Source organism: Podarcis vaucheri (assembly GCF_965113315.1).
Source record: "Podarcis vaucheri genome assembly, chromosome: 13".
Lineage (NCBI taxonomy): Eukaryota > Metazoa > Chordata > Lepidosauria > Squamata > Lacertidae > Podarcis > Podarcis vaucheri.
In genome coordinates this window covers 36506936-36531850 of record NC_138751.1, presented here as the reverse complement: position 1 = coordinate 36531850, position 24915 = coordinate 36506936, and the positions used below count along the sequence as shown (strand labels likewise).

General features: G+C 47.4%; 1 protein-coding gene across 3 annotated transcripts in view; it reads right to left on the bottom strand.

The window, feature by feature from the left end:
- PDK2 (pyruvate dehydrogenase kinase 2) overlaps nucleotides 1-24915 on the bottom strand; it is a 266084-nt gene that overhangs the window by 7987 nt on the left and 233182 nt on the right. Inside the window, exons 2-8 of one of the 3 annotated variants that reach the window (XM_082194469.1) lie at nucleotides 16467-16593; nucleotides 12030-12171; nucleotides 5244-5315; nucleotides 4391-4575; nucleotides 3463-3552; nucleotides 1912-1989; nucleotides 1320-1349 (exon numbers count right to left, since the gene is read on the bottom strand). In XM_082194469.1, coding sequence (XP_082050595.1) covers nucleotides 1320-1349; nucleotides 1912-1989; nucleotides 3463-3552; nucleotides 4391-4575; nucleotides 5244-5315; nucleotides 12030-12171; nucleotides 16467-16587 — 718 coding nt within the window. In that variant the 5' untranslated portion in view covers nucleotides 16588-16593. Of the gene's footprint in view, nucleotides 1-1319; nucleotides 1350-1911; nucleotides 1990-3462; nucleotides 3553-4390; nucleotides 4576-5243; nucleotides 5316-12029; nucleotides 12172-16466; nucleotides 16676-24915 lie in introns of those variants that run through there. The other 2 variants (XM_082194470.1, XM_082194471.1) reach the window with 2 other exon arrangements.

Here is a 24915-nt window from a genome sequence, read left to right as displayed (position 1 = left end):
AAGCGCGGCTTCTGGAAGCTCCTGCAGCCAATCGGCAGCCGTGGAAGCCCCGTCGGATGTTCGGCTTCCCATAATAGTCTGCAATCTGGAACACTGACTTCTGGGTTTGCAGCGTTCGGGAGCCAAAACGTTCGAGAACTAAGCTGTTTGAAAACCAACGTACGACTGTACGTAATTCTAGTTCCTGCAGAACCATCAGATTTCGCAAGCTAGTATAAAGCAGCATTGGAGGTTATGCACGTTTATTCAATGGCAGAATGCAACCATTTGGCTGTCTGATATCAAATGTGTGCTGATATGTGTTCCCCTTTCATGAGCTGGACTCTCCACCCCCCCCCCAAATACTACTGAATGGTTGGGAGGGTCCACTTGCGGGCTAAATGCTTTCACCATCCTGAGCAGAGTGCCGCTGAAACAGACCAAAGATCCCTCCAATCAAACATCGTGGGCCGAACAGATGCCTCAGGAAAGCCCACAAGCCAAGCATGACTGCAACAGCCCTCCCATTCAAACTCAAATCCGGGGTATACTGCTCTTGAACATGGAGGCTTGATCAATTTAGCCACTGCAGCTTCATAGTTTTGGGCAGACTTCTCCTACGTGAATCGGGGTTGTCTGCTGTTAGTTAGTGGAACTTGGATGCTTTAATACATGGGTGATGAAAGTGGTTTGTTTACCCCTTGGTGATACCTGAGAAGCAGAACCACTATCTGCCCCTGTCTAGTTTATCTTGCTTATCTCCCACCGCATACCCAGAAAAAGAGACCTATTGCTAATAAATTGTAGGGCTCTTCCTTCCAGAATGAACACGATGGGCTGCATAACTGTGAGGGAGAGATTGTTTGACTGCAAATGACCACTGAAAAATAGCAAACGAGAGCTTGTGTTTTTCTGTCTTTTATTATTTCAAGATCAGTATTTGCGTTCTGTCAAAAGGCTGCTCTGTATTTTATTAGAAAATACTGGAAAACTGCAAAACCAATATCCTTATTGAACCGATTCAGTCCTGAATGCAAAAAAATAAAATAAAAATGCAAACATGCCCCCAAGTCTTGATGAAAGAGATAAGTTAAGCATCTACTCTAAGTTGTCTGTTAACTAGGATCCCCGGTTACTGCGACTTCCACGTTGCAAAGAGAAGCACCTGTTGAATTCTCCATGCCATGCCACCAAGTAAAGGGACGGGAGCTGCTATCGTTTGGTTTAGGAGGCAATAAAAAAAAGCCGTAAGGAAGGAAGCCGGGATTCTAGCAAAGCTTTAGCCACTGAGCCACAATGCTAACCTTCAGGACAGCCTGCTGACAGACTGATTTACTTACTAGGCCACGGGTGAGCTCCTGTTCCAGAGGCTGAATTAAAAGGGGGAGGAAATGAATGAGGCCAAGAGTTGCTCTGCAAGCTGAAAGGGTGGACTTTCTCTCTTTTATTTCATTTAAAAAGGAAAGCTTGGAGAGAAAGTTATGCCGTCTAAAACAGAAACAGACCACCCTGCGGCATTTTCCACCCGTCAGAATGTTATTACGAAGCCCATTTCCCCAAAATTACACTCCAGCGTAAATTAAGGTCCTGTCTCTGCAACATTTATGATTATGAGCCTCATATTCAGATGGAGGAGTAGCACCTCTGTTTATCAGGAAGCCTTGCAAAACCTGTCTGCAGTCGAGAGGACCTTCCAGACCTGGCCTGCAAGCACAGTACGGATCACGTCTACTTAGAAGTAAGCTCTGCTGAGTACGACAGGCTTGCTCCCAGGTGAAGCAGAGTTAGGACAACGGCCTTCGTCGATGCCCACCAGCTCTTGGCCTATGCACCCCCGGAGCACCCATATTTCCTTTATCACTCTGAGTTTAAATGAACCCCCTTTTCAATTTTGCCGCCCTGCCTTCTGGCTCTGCCCCCTGCAGGACTCACCGTTCACTTCCTGGATCTCCAGGTCGGGAGAAGCCATGTAGTATTTGTCACACAACAGCTTGGACATGTCGTAAGCATCTGCGGCAGGAAGAGACACCCAACATTTTAGGTTGCTGCAGGAGCACAGTCTGCTTTTTTAATAATAATAATAATAATAATAATAATAATAATAATAATAATAATAATTTTATTCATTTTTCAATAAAAATCTTCCTATTATTAACAAATCAGATCAAATCATATACATTAGCACCAATTATAAATTCCAAATTAAATAATTTCCAGGGACTCCCCATGTCCTGGTTTCTACAGGTAATATATTTTATTTCTATTTTGCTTTCTTGCTTGTTGGTTCCAATTTCATAATTCTGATTGTCCATCTTCATTTTATCAATTTGTGACTCAAAATCTTGTTTTAACAAGTCTTTAGATTTAATTAGCACAGTCTGCTTTTGGAACTCTTTTAACATGATGGTTTTGCTGCACGCTGGTATGAATTAGCAGGAGCGGCTGCTACAAGATGGGATTAGGGAGTATTTTTCAACCTGATCTTCCCCTTAAAGACCCAGCTGGCCCCCCAAGTAATAAAATCACCATTCATCAAGTAATAAAAAGTGAAATAGGAGGCAGCGTGAGTTGTATCGCTTCTGTTTCTTTACCACGGAAGATTCTCTCTCCTCTTCTCTCTTGGTATTTCCCTTTGAATTGCTCTTTGGGAACACTCAAACTCAGCTATGAAAGAACTGCCTGGTTTCGGTTGTCTGTGCCCCTGGTAACCTGCAGGTTAGACTACCACCAAGCATTGCATGTGGGGCTGCCCTTGAAGACAGTTGCGAATGAGGCAAGATTAATTGACCCAAGGCCTTGGGTAAACAGGAAAAGTCTTAGCTTGGTGTGGAAATGTCAACAAGGCGTGTCTATCTGTGGAGAGAATTCCACAGACTCCTGAAATGGCCTGTTCTCATGTGGCAATCCTCCTCACAGCCCTCAGGTGAAGGCCGTGTTCGAAACTCCCACTGTTCTAGGTGCATTTTGTGACAGGGAATTTCATTAGCAAGGGCAGTTTCTGAGCTCTGGGCACAGTACTGCACCAAAGATTTCAGATGAAAACTGTAGAGTGAAAGGAAACAAGGACCGTTTTCCTCCCCTACTTCCAGCTACTCTCTGAAGAGAAGAGACCCTCTTAAGAATATTAGGGGGGTGAGCAGGGGAAGGACTAGACCATGTGAAAAATGAACATAATACAGTGGTACCTCGCTTTCCGAACGTAATCCGTTCCGGAAGACCGTTCGAGTTCCGGAACCTTCAAAAACTCAATACAGAAGCCTCAATATGGAAAACACAATACGGAAGCCGCGTGGCATGTTCGACTTCTGAGGCATGTTCAAAAACCGAAGCATTTACTTCCAGGTTTACAGCGTTTGAAAACTGAAATGTTTGTCAACGGAGACGTTCGAAAACCAAGGTTCCGCTGCATTTTAGCTGCAGTTCATTCATTTTCAGGACGGAGCAGGAGGGGTGGGGAGACACAGAAGATAAAAGCCCACCAACCTCTGACCACATCTGAGACGTTGCAGTTGGGATCGATGCTGCCAATATGCTTGGGGTGGGCCGGGTTGGTGCTGCCGTCGAAAATCAAGGCTGTAAGGGAGGGAAAGTGTGAAGTAAACAAAGGCAGAAACCATTGTGTGTGGCAACCATGACAGGACAGGCATGAGGAGATCCTGGCGCACCAGCAATGGGGGTCGGGCTGCCCCACGCACAGGCGACTTCACTTTGAGGCGGTGACAGGCCCCAGGATATGCAGAAGGAGAGAAAAAAAATTAAACTGTTTTAAGTAAAGGATTGGGAAGCATGTAGGTAAAAGGTAAAGGGCCACCGGACGATTAAGTCCAGTCAAAGGTGACTATGAGGTTGTGGCCCTCATCTCGCTTTCAGGCCAAGGGAGCCGGCATTTGTCCACAGACAGCTTTCCGGGTTGTGTGGCCAGCAGGACTAAACCGCTTCTGGCAGAACGGGACACCGTGACAGAAACCAGAGCACACAGAAACGCTGTTTACCTTCCCCGCCACAGCAGTACCACTTTATCTACTTGCACTGGTGTGCTTTCGAAGTGCTAGGTTGGCAGGAGCTGGGACAGAGCAACAGGAGCTCACTCCATCGCGGGGATTCGAACTGCTGACCTTCTGACTGGCAAGCCCAAGAGGCTCAGTGGTTTAGACCACAGCGCCACTACTAGGATACAGCAAGAAGGGGAGAGAAGGGAACTGCCGCGAAAAACAGGGTGGGAAGACAACTTTAGATTTGTATTGAATTGTATTAATTGGATGTAAATGCATCAATTTTTTTGAAACCTGATAAAAATTAATTAGCAAAAAAAGAAAAGAAAGGAAAAAGAATTGCACAAGCAGTGTTACAGACCAGGAACAAGGAGGATGAGGATTGGACAAGAATCCAAGATGGCTGCCACCGAACTCACTGTGCTGGTTTATCAACATGCGAATGGAAATGCGGCTCAGGTAGAAGCGATCCAGGAAGTACTGGATGTTTTGGTTGGTGACGGGGTCGTCCCCATAAGCTTCTTTGTACTCGATCACGCCCTGCGCCATGGTGGGGACCACATCGTTGTGGCGGTTACGGATCGTGACCAGGGCATTCGTGAATCTGGGAGGAGACAGGTCACAAAGGGGGTGGGGGGAGAGAGAGAAAGAAGAAGATATTCTCAAAAATGGGAGGTAGGTCTTCTGTCTGAGAGCGGAACAATGTCCTTCAAATTTTCCTGACAAGGAAGGGGCCCAGGTCTCCTACTCTTCACTGTGTGCTAGAGGAAAATCACACGCCCTGCCCCATTAGGGCATCTCATTGGGGGGTGTTAAACATAATTTCTGCAGATTCCTTCTACGAGGGGCCTTTAAAATATGTTTTTTGAGGTGAGAGGAATAACAATCTGCTAATTTATGTGGTAGGTCTATGTCTGATGAAGATGCACATAAAACCGCTTTCGGATTTTAATTTTACCTTCTAAAAATATTAATACATAACTGCAAGTACTTGTCAATCATTTTGAATGATTTCTGTGCAATTTTACAAACCTCTTGCTTCCCAAGCAAAGCTAAATTATATTGATTTAACCAAAATATCATTTTGAATCCCCAAGTCACGTTCCGGTGGGAGGAGACCAAAGCCCAATACTGCAACAACTCCAGACAAGACATTCTTCATGCAGGAAGGATGTCACATAAAAAGTGGCTTTGCAGTGATGCTCTAAGGTGGGGTTCTTGTATGCGCTGTGCTCAACAGCCTCCTCCCTCCCCCCACAAACCCAAACTCACTGTCCCAACGTCCCTTGGTCCTCAGGGTCCTTGTCCAGGAACACCATGATGTCCAGCAAGCTCTGCACGTACCTGGTAGGAAGAAGAGAGAAAGAAGAGTAGGGACCCCTTGGATGGAAAAGAAGTTTGTGAAGAGTTGCCTGCAGCCTTCATGGACTGGGTATGTGAAGACCGCCGAGACCACATAACACCGGTCCTTAAAGACCTACACTGGCTCCCAGTACATTTCCGAGCACAATTCCAAGTGTTGGTGCTGACCTTTAAAGCCCTAAATGGCCTCGGCCCAATATACCTGAAAGAGCGTCTCCACCCCCACCCAGACGCTGAGGTCCAGCACCGAGGGCCTTCTGGCGGTTCCCTCACTGCGAGAAGCCAAGCTACAGGGAACCAGGCAGAGGGCCTTCTCGGTAGTGGCACCCGCCATGTGGAACGCCCTCCCATCAGATGTCAAGGAAATAAACAACTATCTGACTTTTAGAAGACACCAGAAGGCAGTCCTGTTTAGGGAAGTTCTTAATGCTAGGTGGTGTTTTTAATATTCTGTTGGGAGCTGCCCAGAGTGGTTTGGGAAACCCAGACAGGTGGGTGGGGTATAAAAATAAATTATTATTATTATTATTATTATTATTATTATTATTAGTGTTAGGGCAAGAGGCTAAAGGAGAGGCACATATTTTTAGACCACAGAATCAAAGAATCATAGAGCTTGAAGGAATTGTGAGGGTCCTCAAGTCCAACCCCCTGCAAGGCAGGAATCTTTTGCCCCACATGGGGTTCGAACCCACAACCCTGAGATCAAGAGTCTCGTGCTCTACTGACTTAGCTACACTCAGGGCTGTGGATTTGAGCCCCACGCTTGGCAAAAGATTCCTGCCTTGCATGGGAGGGGGTGGACTTGCATGACCCTCATGATCCTTTCCCACGCTACAATTCTAAGATTCTTTGATTCTATGTATATATCTACACAGTGGTACCTTGGGTTAAGTACTTAATTCGTTCTGGAGGTCCGTTCTTAACCTGAAAGTGTTCTTAACCTGAAGCACCACTTTAGCTAATGGGGCCTCCTGCTGCTGCTGCGCCAACAGAGCACGATTTCTGTTCTCATCCTGAAGCAAAGTTCTTAACCCGAGGTATTATTTCTGTGATCCGTGTGGGATGCAAGTTCGCAACCCGCAGCGTTTGCGACCCGCGTCTGCACATGCGCAGGTTGCGATTCAGCGCTTCTGCGCATGCACGGCCGCCAAAACCCAGAAGTAACGTACTTCTGGGTTTCGGCGGTCCGCAACCCGAAAAAACACAACCTGAAGCAGCTGTAACCTGAGGAATGACTGAATTTGTGTTTGTGTGAATGTACATGCACAACAGCATCACCTATATTCCACCTGCATCTCTCCTTTGGGTTCTGATCTGTGGGAAAGAGAGAGAGATGGCTGCATGGAAGGAAAGAAGCATATTTATTAATAATAAAGTATAGCAAGGAGGCGACGATAAGGAAACAGGCAGGTTTCAACGCCAGCTTGGGCACTGGGTGGGTGCAGGGAGAGAGGGTTTGCTACTATCAACTTGCTGCTTTTCTCTGAGGTGGGGGAATCGCGGTTTTCCTACGCCGCGTTTCTCCGGCAACTGCGAAGGGATGTTGAGAACAGGGCGAAGCGAAGCAAACAAATAGTCCCTCATCACGTGCTTCCCTCAAAGTAGGACAAAGTTCGTGCAAGCCACTTAAAAGCAGCGGCACCTTCAGGCGAAGTGAAAACAAAACAAAAACCCTTTCCTAAAAAGGGGCGGGGGGGGGGGGAGGAAGAAAAGGGGAATGAGGGAAACAGAAGTTAAAAGACCCAGGCAGGCTGAAATGAATCTGACAAGGTGCTACACTTTTCTGAGCATGCGTAGGGAGCCATGTGAGTGTGCTGCAGCAAGAAAACAAACACAGAGTGTTGTGGCACCGTGAAGCCTCCTTTGCCAACCTGCCGCCCTTCCTGATGTACTGAGGCGTTCACAAAGGAAGGATTGAACTCTGATTAATAAGAATACACACAGAGGCTTGAACCAGCAAGACTCTGGGAAGGGTGCGTATAATAATCTCTCTCTCTCTCTCTCTCTGAGTCTCTCCACCCCTCGGCCCAGGTCGTTTTAGTCACAAAAGAACTTTTTACAAAGTGTTCGTAAGAACCAATCAGATTTCCTCTGAGCATTTCCACAAACCCTACCTGGGGAAAAGTTAAACTAATTAAAACTAGTTACAGATAGATAGCCGTGTTGGTCTGCCATAGTCAAAATGAAAAAATTCCTTCCTGTAGCACCTTAAAGACCAACTAAGTTAGTTCTTGGTATGAGCTTTCGTGTCACGAAAGCTCATACCAAGAACTAACTTAGTTGGTCTTTAAGGTGCTACTGGAAGGAATAAAACTAATTAGCATGCATATTTCAGGGGTAAACAAAGAACAAATAACATTTGGCAATCCCTGAGGTCATACACAAGCATTTTTAGGAGAACATTTGGCAATCCCTGAGGTCATAAACAAGCAATATCCATGATAAGGAGGATGGCCAGGAGGACAGCGATCATTATCACCTTTATGTGAAACCTGTTTCCTGACCCTAAGATTAACATCCTGAGATTAACATAGTGGAAAGGCTACTTCAAAGAAGCTCGCCCACTATCTTTGATGACCCAGGAGCCAGCCTGGCGGAGCAACTGGGCTGTGTACGTGACTGGTAAAGAAAGAGAAATGGAACAGGGATGCAGAGGTGTGGATCAATCAAGAATCATATCAAAATAGTTTAAACCCAGTCAACGCAATGCTTTCATTGCTGACACAGATGGCTTACTCTATATTTGTTATAATTCCTCATAGCAATCCCACCTGATCACTACAATGTACCTGGACTGAAACGCCCATCCGTTCCGCTGGCTGAGGCTGGTGCCACTTGCATGTGGAGGGCGATGGATGCTTTAAAGGCCAACAGATTTATTGTGGCATCAGGTTCCAAGCACAGACCTCACCTGTTCTCTTGTATGTTTACAGAGGTACCTCAGGTTACAGACCCTTCAGGTTACAGACGCTTCAGGTTACAGACTCCGCTAACCCAGAAATAGTACCTCGGGTTAAGAACTTTATCTCAGGATGAGAACAGAAATCGCACCGTGGCGGCGGGAGGCTCCATTAGCTAAAGTGGTACCTCAGGTTAAGAACAGTTTCAGGTTAAGAACAGACCTCCGGAACGAATTAAGTTCTTAACCCGAGGTACCACTATATTTCTTAAGAGTCAGCCGCCAGGTTCACCCACCCAAAGGCTCACAGCTGCTGAAAGTGTTTTAGAGCACAATCTGGGCGTTTGAAACTACATGACAATCCCTCCCCAGCCCCGTTGAGACAGGCCACATCCCTCCTCAATACCTTAGAATATTTAAAAATATTTTAAAAATCGGATTTTTTAAAATTTAAATTGGATTTTTAAAATAAAATGCTTTTGGAGGAAAAATCTTTCTAAAGATAGTTTTCTATTTAAGTTACATTATAGTCCAGAGGCTATTCATCAGGGAATAAGGATTTGTTTTATGTTTTTCATGTGTGCTAAAACTCAGTTGGTTTTTTAAAAAAACAACAATGTATAACCACATCAGTTAACAAACATGGATACATATGCTATAATGTTACTGCTTTAGTTAAATAAATTGTTTAAATTATTATTAAGGAAATGATTGTTTTTCTCCTTCCAGTAAAGTACAGCATAAAAGTTGTCCAAATATAAAGAGTTAACTTATTAAACCTGACAATAATTTTGTAATTATCTATGTGTTTCTAACAGTATAACCAAATCAGTAATTTTTGATATAACTGTAAAACTACTCTGAAAGTTTATTATTCCAAAAATAAACTGGTTGTAAATATTAAGATTATACCAGCAAGAGTGAGTCTATCTGTAAAAAAATGATTTAAATCAAGTCTTCCTGACTAGTGATTTAAATCAAGTCTTCCTGACTAGTGATTTAAATCAAGTCTTCCTGACTAGTGATTTAAATTGTGATTTAAATCAATTTGATTTAAATCAAATCCACCCTGCTTAGAACCTATTTCCACTCTGACACACAGACAGACACAAACACACTTTTGCAGATCAGGGCAAGAAAAACACTGCATTACCCTATGTGCTCCAAATAATTATTCCTAAACATATCTACATGACCCCAAGCAGCCAGTCCCATTACTGCAGGAGGCCAGCACGGCTGATGGGAGTTGTAATTCAGGGGATGATGGGAGTTGTAGTCCAGCAACATCTGCTGGTCCCTCTGCTGTTTCTTGTTTCTCTCACATAACAGCTCCCTGATCTCCACCAAAACCACCGGTCCTTCTAACTCAGAGCTGCCACCTTACCACCAAAAAAAAGAGAAAAGAACAGCAGCCATATTTTCGGTTTGAGAGATTGCAAAAAGCCTGTGTGCTTCCAAGGCAAAACGGGGGGGGGGGGGGAGAGAGCACCTTGACAACTCAATTATTGAAACGTAAGCACTTGTGGAGGGACACGGGTGGCGCTGTGGGTTAAACCACACAGCCTAGGACTTGCCGATCTGAGGGTCGGCGGTTCGAATCCCCGTGACGGGGTGAGCTCCTGTTGCTCGGTCCCTGCTCCTGCCAACCTAGCAGTTCGAAAGCATGTCAAATCACAAGTTAATAATTTCTTCTGGAGGTCCGTTCTTAACCTAAGGTACCACTTTAGTTAATGGGGCCTCCCGCTGCCGCACAATTTCTGTTCTCACCCTGAAGCAAAGTTCTTAACCCAAGGTACTATTTCTGGGTTAGCAGAGTCTGTAACCTGAAGCGTCTGTAACATGAAGCATCTGTAACCTGAGGTACCACTGTACATCTTTTTAAAACTCTGTGTGTGAGTCATGATATACCAAAAGACAAGCCCCAAAGAGAAAAGTTTCTCTGCTTTGGTTTTTGGGTGCCAAGATGACAATTCTACAGAGGGTTAAAAGGTAAAGGTACCCCTTGACCATTAGGTCCAGTCGTGACTGACTCTGGGGTTGCGGCGCTCATCTTGCTTCTGGGTCATGTGGCCAGCATAACTAAGCCGCTTCTGGCGAACCAGAGCAGCGCATGGAAACGGTGTTTACCTTCCCCGCCAGAGTGGTACCTATTTATCTACTTGCACTTTGAGGTGCTTTCGAACTGCTAGGCTGGCAGGAGCTGGGACCGAACAACAGGAGCTCACCCCATCACAGGGATTCAAACCGCCGACCTTCTGATCAGCAAGTCCTAGGCTCTGTGGTTTAACCCTTCAGCGCCACCCGCATGCCTTCTACACAGGGTTACCCGGGAGTAAACCCCTTTGAACTGAACAGGACTGATTGATTGATTGATTTAATTGAATTTATATGTCACCCTTCATCAAAAGATCTCAAGGCGGTTGACAGAATAAAATACAAGACAAAACACAAGAAAATAATTAAACCAAAACAACAAGAAGAAAACCTCAGTTTGCCCAGACATATTTAAAAGGCTGTAGAGTATTAATCAGCCAAAGGCCTGGTTTAAGAGGAACGTTTTTGCCTGGACGTTAAAACTATATAATGAAGGTGCCAGGCAGGCCTTCCTGGGGAGAGCATTCCACAAACTAGGAGCCACTACAAAGAAGGCCCTTCTCGTGTTGCCAGATCCAGACCTTATGCAGAGGAGGCACACGAAGAAGGGCCACAGAGGATAAACACAGAGTTTATATTTCTGAGTAGACTTGTGCAGAATGGCTCTGTAAAAGAGCCCTGTGAATGAGAAGCCCCTAAGGAACTGCTGAAGGGTGCCGGGCACTGTGAAACTGCCTTATATAGAGCCAGAAGACCTACTCCTCCAGCCGAGTAACATCCGCTTCAGGGCTGGAAAGTCACATTGGTTTGGCAGGCTGGATACTAAAGGAGCCTTTGATCATCCTCCGAGGCCTGTCTTCGTGTGTCTCCTCCATGAGAAGACTGGAGGGCGGCAACACAAGAACAGGGCCTTTGCTGCAGTGGCTCCCCGTCTATGGAATGCTCTCCCCAGGGAGTTTTGGCTGGCACCTTCATCATACACCTTTAGTGCCAGGCAGCAATTGTTCCTCTTCAGGCAGGGTGACTGACATCCGATGCACTTTTAAATGTGCCGTGGGGGGGGGCGTATTTCCCCCCCCTTTTTTAACTATCAATTCTTTATTGATTAAAAGATTTTCATGTCTATACAAACATTATGTACTATCTCTTAAAAGGGAAAGAAAGAAAGAAAGAAAGAAAGAAAGAAAGAAAGAAAGAAAGAAAGAAAATTATATAAAATAGAAAATTTATAAAGAAAAAAAGAAAGAATTAACAAAGATAACAAAGAAATCAAATAAAAAAGGAGGGAAGAGACAAAGTAAAAGTACTCATCCGCACAATACTTCCCATCCTTCCCATTATACTGTTTGATATAACATTCTTTTTTACACAGGTTTACATTGTATATCATTTCTTTCTGCTTTGTATACATTCCTTTGATCTTTCCCTTTACAAATATCACTCAATTTCTGCTAATATGGAATTATTAGTACAATAAAGTTTTACATAATTCTTAAATATGATCCATTCTCTAGTTGTTTTTTGTTTCGCCATTCCACTGATCCCGTCAGTTTTGCTAATTGCAGATATTCTAAAATGAGTATCTATTGGTTTGTTTTCGTTCTTGTTTTTATTGTGTACGTTTTTATGTGATTTTTTATGTGATTTTTTAATGTGATTTTACCTGCCCATAAACATCCAAACAAACAGAAGGGACTCACCAGCTCTGCACCAGCTGAACGGAAGGGGTGCTGAGCACACGATCTGGGAGAAGGTTGATTTCCTTCATGATGTTTGCCAGCCGGACAGGGAGTTCTTGGCGGAGGAAAGTGAACGAGGTCTTCTCGCAGGCATTGCTGGATCCTGAAAAGGAAAACATACCCTGCTATCAGCTGTTCTGGCGCACGCCCCAAGGGAAAGGTTACGCCGCCAATATTTATTTATTTGACTGCTGCGTTTCCATCCCTTCTTTTTTTTCCTCCTCCAGGAGCTCAAGGTGTTATTCATGGGTTCTCCCCCTCCTCAAATAGCCCCCACAACAGCCTTCTGAGGTAGGTTAGACTGAGAGGCAGCGACCAGCCCAAGGCTTTATGCAGGGTGGGGATTTGAACCCTGGTCAGGATTCCACGCGCCACTCTGGAAAGTTATTGCAAACCAGCCTGCAACCCCCAACAAAGGCCCCCTAATCGGAGGATAATCTATAAAATTCTAGCCTTGTAAGATCCAGATCAGGCATAGGCAAACTCGGCCCTCCAGATGTTTTGGGACTACAACTCCCATCATCCCTAGCTAACAGGACCAGTGGTCAGGGATGATGGGAGTTGTAGTCCCAAAAACATCTGGAGGGCTGAGTTTGCCTATGCCTGTTCCAGATCTTGCAATTAACTATGTTACCATGTACCTACAGTATTACAAGCGCAATATGCATGCATGCGCGCACACAAACACACACACAAATTATCTATCTTCCTTCACTGTCCCCTCCATATTTATGATGACAAAGGTTCTCATCAGGGAAAGCTCAGGTGACGCTCTTAGTGTTTAAGGTGTCTTAACGGCTCTCTGTTGCTTTTGCTATGTTGGAGTAAGATAACGAACATGGAATAAGCTAGGTACTCAGGCACTGCTCCTTGAAAGTTGCTAGACCTCATGATTGTAGAGAACAAACTGCAAAGAAATGGGGGGCAAGTTTCTGCTCAAGATTTAGACACGAAATGGTAGATTCAAGCAGTCAGGCGCCAAGAGTTTGTATAGCCACACACTTTGCCATTTCAGCTGCCGACAAATCCATTCACCCAGCTGCTACTGCTCCATTTCTGGGGTGGATTTCCAACATCTGCTATGGATTACCTCGGATTTCAACGTTTTCTGTGTTCCCTTACTCAATGGGCAAGAAAACCACTTCCTGGGGTAGATGGAAGCGCAGGGACGGAAAAAAACAGCACAATCCTAACCACGTCTACTCATAAGTAAGTCTTCTTCAGTTCAAAGGATCTTAAAAGGTAAAGGACCCCTGACAGTTAAGTTCAGCCGCGGACCACTCTGGGGTTGCGGTGCTCATCTCGCTTTACTGGCCGAGGGAGCCAACGTTTGTCCGCAGACAGTTTTTCCGGGTCATGTGGCCAGCGTGACTAAGCCACTTCTGGCGAAACCAGAACACCACACGGAAACACCATTTACCTTCCCACCGGAGCGGTACCTATTCATCTACTTGCACTGGCGTGCTTTCGAACTGCTAGGTTGGCAGGAGCTGGGACAGAGCAACGGGAGCTCATTCCGTCACAGGGATTCGAACCGCCGACCTTCTGATCAGCAAGCCCAAGAGGCTCAGTGGTTTAGACCACAGCACCACCCGCGTCCCTTTCAAAGGATCTTACTCCCAGGCAAATGAATTAGCATAGCAGGCCTTAATCCCTCACATGCAACTGCTAGAATTTGTTTTCGGTGGCGCAGCTTGACCTTGAAATCCAAGGTGGTTAAAAAAAATAATACCCGGCTTATTTTACAACAGACCTGAGAGCTTAAAAAGAAAAGAAAAGCAGAAACCACTGTAATGCATTAGTAAGAAGCATGGGGTGGGGGTGGGGAACCAGCTTTTCAAAAACAAACGCAGGATCGGATGGTGTTATTTCCAAGCCCTGCCACCTCTGAATTCTATAAATCAAACCGTATGGAAACAGGGTATTTCTCTACTAACAGGAGGCAAGTCTGCAGACAGCAGGGACGTGATGTGTTTACTACTGAAGCAGATGTGTGGAAGCAATTTATGCTGTCAAAAAAAGGAGAAGGAAAGAACCCAAGGTGAGAGCGTTGGGCAGGGACAGGGAAACAGGGGAAACTGTTCAGCAAACAGAGGAGGCAGAAAAGCAAGCAGAGGATGTAGGAGAAGGCAAGCTGGGTCCCCGTACACCCAAAGGTTTTCCCCACCGCCCCCACCCCTTTCATCCAAACTCTCCACCGAAGGAAACCTGCACACAGGTCAAAGCACTAAGCAGCAAGCTGAGCTGTGCAAGCAACTGCTGGAAAGGGAGACAAGGAATCCATTGTGCATGTTTCCGTTTGCTACCGAGGCAAAGAGTGCGGAGTTCTTTATTTAGCCCCGGTGTTTTGAAAAGAGCGTCACACACCATCCTCCCAGGCTTGGAATGAAGCACTGCAGGGAAAACGGAGGGAGGGGGGAATTGGCCAGAAAAACGCGGCAAGTGGGGCTAGGGGAGGTCTTGACGCTGAGGATCCCCCAATCAGCACCGCTTGTCCTTCATATCCTTCAGAGGGCATCACACAAAACTCCCCCCCCCTCCCAACTCAGCAGCATAAACCCAGAACAAGGAGGCAAGGTCTTTGCAATTCACCAAGAATCGCTTCTGCCATCAGGGAACTTTGAAATATTGTCCGTCCTGCCCCCTCCCTCTCATTCATCTCTGATGTCCTTTGGAAAAAGCAGTGTGTCCAGGTGGACAAGTGAGCAAATTCTGGCAAAAGGGGCACTTCTGAGAACACAACTTTAGAAGTTGTACCTGCCCAGATTTAGTCCAGGTGTTTGGCTTGCAACCCTGTGGATAGAGGGACACGGGTGATGCTGTCACTGTTCAGATTTGGGTCATTTAGCAGCGCTGAAACTATACGGCAAAGAGGCTAGCCCCCTGCAGGTAAAACTGCTGAACCAAATGACAATTTGAGGGGGGGGTAGGGGGCTGAATGCAGCAATTCCCTAGCTCAAATATATACATATTTAGCCCCCAGGAAACACTGGTCCCGTATTTAAGCAGAGCCTTCAGCACATCACAAATCTCTCAGAACCATGGCAATGGATTAGCAAGGAAGGGCACAAGAACTCTATACAAAACAGAATGTTTACGTACAGAAACGGGAACGATGCAGACCCCTTTTGGGGTTACCACATTTATCTGAGACACACAGGACATATTTACTTATGGAAGTGCACTCTGAGACTTGTGGAAGCACAGAGATCAGCCTGAAGTATCTAGTTGTGGAAATGGGTGTGTGTGTTAAAGGCATGGGAGCACGCAGGAGGAAGAGATTTACTGGACTAAACAGGAGGCAAAGAACAGGCTAAATTTGAGGAAAGTTGGGTGGCTGCACACTTATGGCAGCGGGGTGGGGAGCTGCATGTGCATAGGAATGTTTATCTACTTATATAATCTTTTAACTGGAGATGTCATTGAACCCGAGACCTTCTGCACACAAAGTGAGCTATGCTCCCAATCTTCTCTCTCTCACACACACACAAACAAGAGGAAAGATCACCTGTTCGAGCTGCGGGACATTCCTCCATAGGTAAATAGGGAATGCTGTTCAGAGAGCCAGATTAAAGTGTTACTTGGTATATTTACGCAGAGGAGAGGTGTTCTGAGGTCATCTCATGATTCACCTGGTTATACTGAACTGTTTGATCAACAACTGATCTACCAGGTAGCAATTCTGTAGGCAAACTGACGTGGCAGCCAATTCAACTCAACTCAACAGGACTTGCTTCTACTCACACTTGCACAAGACCACCACCATGTCAAACCTGTTCAGGTACCAGGGACTTAGAATAACTGAAACTGAATAACTCAACTTTGATGAAGTCCCAAGCGCAGGGGACGGGCTTAACAAGGTTGGGGAGGCCAAAGGAGATGCGGGTCCTTAATCCAGTTTAGCTGGGCGCAGGAGGGTGGGGGGCAGCCGGTTCTCGCTTCCCTAAAGCATGCATATTATCCCACTCCCCCCCCCTACAAAACACCCAAGGCAGCTAAGAAAAACAACGCAGCAACCAGTGACTACAACTCTACATGCACTTAACCTGGGAGCAAGTTCCCACCCCCCTCAAATCAGGTCGCGCTCGCAAGACAGGAATGTGCTCCAAAACTCCCCCTCCCTTTTAATTCACCATTAAAATAAATAATAATCTATGGAGCAGAAGCAAAGCAGAAACGCATCCAAAGCTTCCCACCCCCTTTTGTTTACCATTAAAAAAAACTTCTTGTCTGTCGCTGTTGTTTAAGTAGCAACAGAGCAGATGCAAAGAGATTTAAACACACATTTGTGCGGATTGGCTTGTTATTTTTGGAGACAGCAGGGAGACCCGGCTGGTGGCAATGCGCCTCCTTCCCCTGCCTGCCTGCCCGCCCGCCTCCCTCTGCCCGTCCACGCACCGAAGTCCAGGAACTGCTTCATGGAAAGCGGGGACGGCGAGAACTTGCTGAAGTGCTCGATGTACTTGGGCGCCCCGGCCAGCGCCGAGTGGCCCTTCAGCAGGCAGCGCAGGAGGCGCATCGCGGCTGCACTGGCACCAGCCAGGCCCCGGCAGGCCAACTCAGCGGCCCTCCCGCCTTGCAAGAGCCGAACCCCACTCTCGGGCGGCTCAGAGAGCGACTGGCAACAGCCCTGGAGGAGCCGCCAACCCCGGAAAGGCACGGCCCCGCCCTCGCCTGCTCCCGGCCAATCCGAGGCGGGGGCCCGCCCACCCACTCCGACGGGCGGCCGCGGCGGAAAAAAAACAAGACGTGGCCGGCCAATGGGAAGGCGCTCGGCACCACGTGGAAAAGGAAGGGAAGGGGAGACACGCCCCTTTAACTCTTCCTTTTTCTGCCTGTTATTGTTGCCGTCGTCGTAAGGCGCTGTTCTAGAAGTCGTCCGATTTGTAATTGCATTTTTATCGCTTCTTACATCTGTTATATCCAGGGCAGGATTTAGGTTTGATGAGGCCCTAAGCTACTGACGGTAACGGGGCCCTTTGTATGTCCAGCTGTCCTTTGTCCACAACAAATTGTCGCTGTTTTTTGTGTTGAATATATGCAGAATTTATGGACCTAATAGGTATCTAAAGTCATTTGCACATCAGAATGTAGGCACCCTATATATAGAAATGAGCAAACCAGTGATATTTTAGGGAGCAGGGAAGCAGGCCTTGCATCATATTTACTTGGGAGTCTAGGCAACACAGAACACTGTTGCTGTATGTAGGTTTTATTTTACTTGTTTTTAATCTTATATTTTGGAGATGTACACTCAGTTAGGTAAAGGTAAAGGGAGCCCTGACCATTAGGTCCAGTCGTGGCCGACTCGGGTTGTGGCGCTCATCTCACTCTATAGGCCAACGGAGCCGGCATTTGTCCGCAGACAGCTTCCGGGTCATGTGGCCAGCATGACTAAGCCGCTTCTGGCGAACCAGAGCAGCGCACGGAAACGCCCTTTACCTTCCCACCAGAGTGGTACTTATTTATCTACTTGCACTTTGACGTGCTTTCGAACTGCTAGGTTGGCAGGAGCAGGGACCGAGCAACGGGAGCTCACCCCGTCACAGGGATTTGAACCGCCAGCCTTCTGATCGGCAAGTCCTAGGCTCTGGTTTAACCCACAGTGCCACCCGCGTCCCGTACATCCAGTTATTTTTCCTTTAAATGTTTTGGGGGGCCCAAGAGAGTGGGGCCCTAAGCTATAGCAGCTTGTTTAGCTTATATGTAAATCCGGCACTGATTATATTGTATGTATTTTATGGAATTACAATTTGAATTCCGAAGAACTTAGATTGTAAGTGTTCTTGGCCAACACCCTATGGTCCACTTGAATGAAACTTGAGGAACACTGCTGGGCTGTGGACCGCGGTTTGGGAACCCACCTGGGCGAGATAATTATGCAGACTGGTAGTTTTTGAAAGCTTATTTGCTAAGGCTAGGCAAGAGCTCCTTCTCGGTCACAGATCGCCTGCCCAAGAGAAATACCAGCTTTGCTATTGATAAGCAAAAGCTTTGTAAGTGCACTTGCGAAGGCTGCCGTCATAGAATCATAGAAGAGTAGGAAGGAACCCTGAGGATCGTCTCATCCAACCCATTGCAATGCAGGAATGTGCAGCTGTTGCCCCATACAGGGATCGAACCTGCAACCTTGGCATTATCAGCACCATACTCTAACCAAGTGAGCTAGAAACTAGGAAGACTGGATGCATTTTTAACTTTTCTGTGCTGCATCTCCAAAGCAAAAAGCAGCTTCCAGAATAAAATACTACACTACGTATGAATTGATAATTAATAAATCAATGATTAATCATTAAGGCAGGCTTCCTCAACGTCGGCCTTCCAGATGTTTTTGGCCTACAACTCCCATGATCCCTAGCTAGCAGGACCAGTGGTCAGGGATGATGGGAATTGTAGTCTCAAAACATCTGGAGGGCCAAGGTTGAGGAAGCCTGCATTAAGGTTTACCAAGAGGTAAAGGTAAAGGTACCCCTGGCCATTAGGTCCAGTCATGGCCGACTCTGGGGTTGCGGCGCTCATCTCGCTTTACTGGCCGAGGGAGCCGGCATACAGCTTCCAGGTCATGTGGTCGGCATGGCTAAGCCACTTCTGGCAAACCAGAGCAGTGCATGGAAACGCCGTTTACCTTCCCGCCGGAGCGGTACCTATTTATCTACTTGCACTTTGACGTGCTTTCGAACTGCTAGGTTGGCAGGAGCAGGGACCGAGCAACGGGAGCTCACCCCATCACGGGCATTCAAACTGCTGACCTTCTGATCAGCAAGTCCTAGGCTCTGTGGTTTAACCCTTCAGCACCACCCGCATCCCTTCTACACAGGGTTAAAGGTAAAGGTACCCCTGCCCGTACGGGCCAGTCTTGACAGACTCTAGGGTTGTGCGCCCATCTCACTCAAGAGGCCGGGGGCCAGCGCTGTCCGGAGACACTTCCGGGTCACGTGGCCAGCGTGACATCGCTGCTCTGGCGAGCCAGAGCCGCACACGGAAACGCCGTTTACCTTCCCGCTAGTAAGCGGTCCCTATTTATCTACTTGCACCCGAGGGTGCTTTCGAACTGCTAGGTTGGCAGGCGCTGGGACCGAACAACGGGAGCGCACCCCGCCGCGGGGATTCGAACCGCCGACCATCTGATTGGCAAGCCCTAGGCTCAGTGGTTTAACCCACAGCGCCACCCGCGTCCCTAGCAAGAGTTACTTCTGAGTAAAACACAGACATGATTGGTCTCAGTGTGAGCTTCTTCTTTCCTCTTAGGTTACCAAACTTTGTCCTACACTTCGTCTTCCCACCTCTGATAAACCCATGAGTTACATCATGTGCGCTGTGTGGCTCACAAGACTATCCATCCACTGATGTCAGGTGATATTTCATTAATTGGACTTTGGTCAGAGCTCACGTGTTCCACCTTCTTTGCTATTTGAGTAGTGTCCCCTTTATTTCTGCTGTGTTGCAAGCTGTTGCCTGGACTGCCGGGGCCTGTGCACAAGTATTACTGGTAAACAAGGCAGCCTGGATAGCATAGCCTAGTTCGAGCATGGTGCTGATAATGCCAAGGTATTGCAGGTTCAATCCCCATATGGGGCAGTTGCATATTCCTGCATTGCAGGGGGCTGGATTAGATGATCCTCAGGGTCCCTTCCAACTCTAAGATTCTGTGATTCTATTTGTGAAACCCGGCGTGTATGGGAAGACTACAATGAATGAGAAAAATTGTGCTAACTTCTGTTCATGGAATAAGTCCACATTACTTCAACAACGTTTGGCCTATGGCAGTCTCTGGCATTCTTTACTCATATATAGCTGGGCCATTACATATAAAACCTGACTTAAGAGATGTAACATCAGAAACATGGGGCTTCTCTCTTTTGTATAATGTGGAATAATCCTCTTCTTAGGAATGGATCTCTTGACCCCAGGCATTTTAGATACTTGTTTTTGTTTAGTCGTTTATGTTGTGACGTGGGGTAACAGTTTAGTCGTGTCCGACTCTTCGTGACCCCATGGACCAGAGCACACTAGGCACTCCTGTCTTCCACTGCCTCCCGCAGTTTGGTCAAACTCATGTTTGTAGCTTCGAGAACACTGTCCAACCATCTCGTCCTCTGTCATCCCCTTCTTCTTGTGCCCTCCATCTTTCCCAGCATCAGGGTCTTTTCCAGGGAGTCTTCTCTTCTCATGAGGTGGCCAAAGTATTGGAGCCTCAGCTTCACGATCTGTCCTTCCAGTGAGCACTCAGGGCTGATTTCCTTAAGATACTACGTACCGATAACTAAAATGAGAGACTTAAGTGCCAAAGGGACGCAGGTGGCGCTGTGGTCTAAACTAGTGAGCTTCTTGGGCTTGCCGATCAGAAGGTCAGCGCTTCGAATCCCCGCAACGGGGTAAGCTCCCGTTGCTCTGTCCCAGCTCCTGCCAACCTAGCAGTTTGAAAGCACGCCAGTGCAGGTAGATAAATATGTACTCCATCGGGAAGGTAAACAGCATTTCCGTGCGCTCTGGTTTCTGTCATAGTGTCCCATTGTGCCAGAGGTGGTTTAGTAATGCTGGCCGCATGACCCAGAAAGCTGTCTGTGGACAAATGCTGGCTGCCTCGGCCTGGAAGCGAGATGAGCGCCGCAAGCCCATAGTTGCCTTTGACTGGACATAAGTGTCCAGGGCTCCTTTGCCTTTTTAAATCTAAGTGCTAAAGACCGTTACCATTTCCCAGATGTACAGGGAGAGCCGGGATTGTTTACCCTGGTTCTATTTGATCTGGGTGTGTTGACTGGGCCATATGGGTTGGCTAAGCCCTTTGTCCAATTTGTCTTCTCACTGGGAGCCCCTGTTTAGAGCCGATCAACTCAAGTCAGGGGTGTTATCCTGCATTCATGGAATACTTCTGTGTACCTCGAGCCATCGCCAGCAAAACCACACTTTTTCACAGACCCTGTCCTCCTTTGAATGCGCAAACATAAATCAGAGGCTGCTGAAGTGAGCTTGGGGATTGTCATTCATTAAATTAAAACAAAAACCTGAAGCCGCAAGTTACAAATCAGAGTCATTTTTTTATTCATAAAATAAAATAGCCACTCAAGCTTATTTACAACCAAGGCACAATGATTCCAGACCTCCAGTACCATAAACAGTGGTAAATTCCAGTGAGCAACAAATATATATATATATTTATATACACATAGCTATAGTTAAGTACATTCTTAATAATTTAATATACAGCTGGGAAATGAGGATGGGCAGAGGGGGTGTGCTCATTCTCTGATATTCAACACAACCATAGTTTCCTTAACTGTGATGTGTGGAAGGGGATATTTCAGATTTTCTCCCCCCCTTTTTGCAGCCCAGATCAGTAGTGTCCATTGGTGCCAACCACACTTGTAAAACAGTGAGGAACTGTGTCTTACGAACACTTTGGCTATTTAGATACGAAAGCTGAAAATGGAAACATGCTTTTATAAAGAACCCCAAATCCAGCTTCAGTAAGTTCTTCGAGTCAGACACGGGCAAGGGATGTTTTGAAATGAAAGCATCGCAGACTGAACTGCCATGGGCACTGACTTCTTGGCAAGACGAGCGGCTGTGCTGCCCAGTCACAGAAGCAGTTGCCCTCAAACCCCACCCCTTTCTGATGCGGAACGTGGAGCACACGAGGCCAACTTTTCCTCAGGATTCAAAATGGCGGTTGGGCAGTGGGGGAGAAGCGGGGAGCAAGTCTCGTTCTGCCTTGCTGTATTCCACTGAAATGCAGGCTGTCCCTACCATCCCATCCTTTCTCCACAAGCGCTGAGTAATGTCTGAAACGGGAGCTTTAAGCCTGCCCATTCTTGGCATTCACAAACGCCCCATCCCCATGAACTGGCTGCAGCTGGTCAGTTTTGAGAGAGAGAGAAACCCTTATTACTAACACACCTTCCAGGGCCAATTGTTTTGGCCAAGACCACCAGCATCTTGGGGCAGCTAGCGTCTCAGTAGGGCCCGTGAATGACACTTCCTCTGGAACTCTTCATTAAACAAAAAGCTGCCCAGGCACTCGAAGCAGCTCTAGTTACCATTTACACTTCACATAATATTCATGGCATTGTGTTCCTGTGAGGCACTGTGAGGAATTAAGTTGGTGGCTAGACCTAGTTCCCCATATCATCGTATTTTTCGCTCTATAGGACGCACCCAACCATAGGACGCACCTTGTTTTAGAGGGGGAGAACAAGAAAAAAAAAATTCTCCCCTTCTCTGCTTAGCGCCCCTTCAGCGAAGCGGCAGGAGAAATGGAGCCCCTTCCATTTCTCCTCCCGCTTCGCTGAAGGGGCGCTGCGCAGCTCTCCCTCTTTGCTGAAGCCGGGAGAGTCTTGCTCTCCCGGCTTCAGCAAAAGGAACCCGAAGCTTTTGGAGCGCAGCGCGAGTTCCTGCTGCGCTCTAAAGGCTTCAGGTGACTATCCCTGAAGCCTGGAGAGTGAGAGGGGTCGGTGCCCACTGACCCCTCTTGCTCTCCAGGCTTCAGCGAAAGCAACGCGAAGCCTCCGGAGCGTGGAGGGAGTGCTCCCTCTGCGCTTCGGAGGCTTCGCGTTGCTATCGCTGAATCCAAGGAGCCTGCATTCGCTCCATAGGATGCACACACATTTCCCCTTAATTTTTGGAGGGGAAAAAGTGCGTCCTATAGAGCGAAAAATACGGTGCAGTGGTGCCTCGCAAGATGAAATTAATTCGTTCCGCAAGTTTTTTCTTCTTGCGAGTTTTTCGTCTTGCGAAGCATGGTTTCCCATAGGAATGCATTGAAAATCAATCAATGTGTTCCTATGGAGACCGTCCGGGGACAGAGGGGAAGCGCCGCGCACCTTCCCCTCTGTCCCCGGACCTGTTCAAAGCAAGGGGCAGCGGGGAGAAGATTGCTTCTCCCCGTTGCCTGCCCTGCAATCTCCGGAGACAGAGGGGAAGGCGCACGCGCGCCTTCCCCTCTATCCCCTCTTTTGAAGCAAGGGGCGGAGGGGAGAATATGTCCCCGGAGATTGCGGGGCTGGCAACGGGGAGAAGTGATCTTCTCCCCGCCGCCCCTTGCTTCAAAAGTGGTCCGGGGACAGCGGGGAAGACACGCTGCGCTTCCCCGCTATCCCCGGAGCTTGCGGGGCAAGCTTCGTTTTGCGAAGCAAGCCCATAGGGAAATGTGTCTTGCGAAGCGGCTAAGAAAACGAAAAACTCCTTCGTCTAGCGAGTTTTTCGTCTTCCGAGGCGTTTGTCTTGCGGGGTACCACTGTACTTGTAGCACGGTCGCCCAGAAGTAAACTAGGGGTGGGCAACTTCCTGGGCCTAACTAGGTCCAGCATGGGTCCCAATTTGGCCCCCCAAACTATGCCCACCAGCCGCACCCCTGAGGACATAATAGAGGTGCATTGAAGTGTGCTCCCAGTAGCTTCTTAGCAAGGGGTGTTTGCTGCCAGCGCCGATCAGCTGGCAAATGCTGACTTCAAGCGCACTGGGATGAGCTTTGCTGTGGGGCTTGCTAGGTGCTACTGACCAAGCCTGAACTCCACAGCACAGCAGATCCCTGCAGGAAGCATGACTTGAAACCAGCTGATCGGCTGTGACCTCAAGCCCAGCTTGGGTTTTCCTCGGCAGTGTGGCTCAAACGCAAGCCACGCTACGAAGGAAAAACGGGTCACCTGATGCCATGGTGATATCTGGTGACTGACAGGTAAGTGGCCTCACCCACCTGTCTGAGTGGGTTGGCAGGAGTGGGGGAACCCACGATCTGGTCCGCTGGCTTGAGAAAAATCGCTGCCCCAGAGGTAAGCCAACCGGGGCTCGCAGATCGGGGAGAGAACCCACCGCAGAGTACATTGCCCAGGGCCTCCTCAGACACAAAGCCTGCCCTGGCAGCCCCCAAAGTGCAGAAAGTGGCTTCACATCTTTCCCGACAGAATAAGCAGAAAGAGGTTTCGAAAGATATCATAATATTTCTGCCCACTCCCTGCATTTCAAGCTCAGAAGTCTCCTTTGCGCTCCATAATACGCTGGACCGCAGTAAGTAGTAAAAACCACTTTCTCTCCCTCCAAAGAATCGTGGAGGAGATACAAGAAACGGCACAGTGACTAAAAAAGGATCAGTAGTTTTTGGCATAGTCAGAGCTCCAGTGGCAATACATCCAGTGTTTTCGCGGTATAGCAATATGGGGTTGGGGAAGGAGGTAACTGAAGCCATAGCACAGGGACTGAAGTCTGTTCAACCTTCTCTCCAAATTATGCTTAGTCTAGGGTCGTTCCCACATTACATCCAACAAGTGTACAATCTGTGTATGTAGCTGATTTGTACATTTGTAGTTACTCACATTCAGTAAGTGTACTGTAAGTCTATCATTGGAGCCAACTCCTAGGGGCCGTGGAGCTTTGGTCCCCACACAATAAAATATATGGGGGGGGCCGGGCCCCTGCAAAGTTGATTGGCATTCCCATTCAAATGAGGTATGTGCACTGCATCATATGATTGATTATGCAGGCCAGGGCTTACCTGGGTGCCAACAAGATTGTATTCAACTTGGCACCCCCCCCCTGCAGTCTATGCGTGCAACAGCTGAGCTGTACAAATCAACAAGTTGCGTCCAGTCTTTCACACAAACACTTGTTACATGTGCCAAAATGGCTTGCGTTCAGTGTAATGTATATAACAAGGCCCTGGGTACATGTGTGTGTGTGTGTCGGAGGGAAGAAAATTAAGATAGATGGGTGTCATCTTTAGCAAGGCCCCAAAGGAATGATGTCAGAATCCCTGGTTTGTCAGCGATAAAAAAAAAATGAACCAAAGCTGGGGGAGAAAGAAAGTGTAAACATCAAAGATAATGCTATCGGGGGAAAGTACATGAAAGCTTGC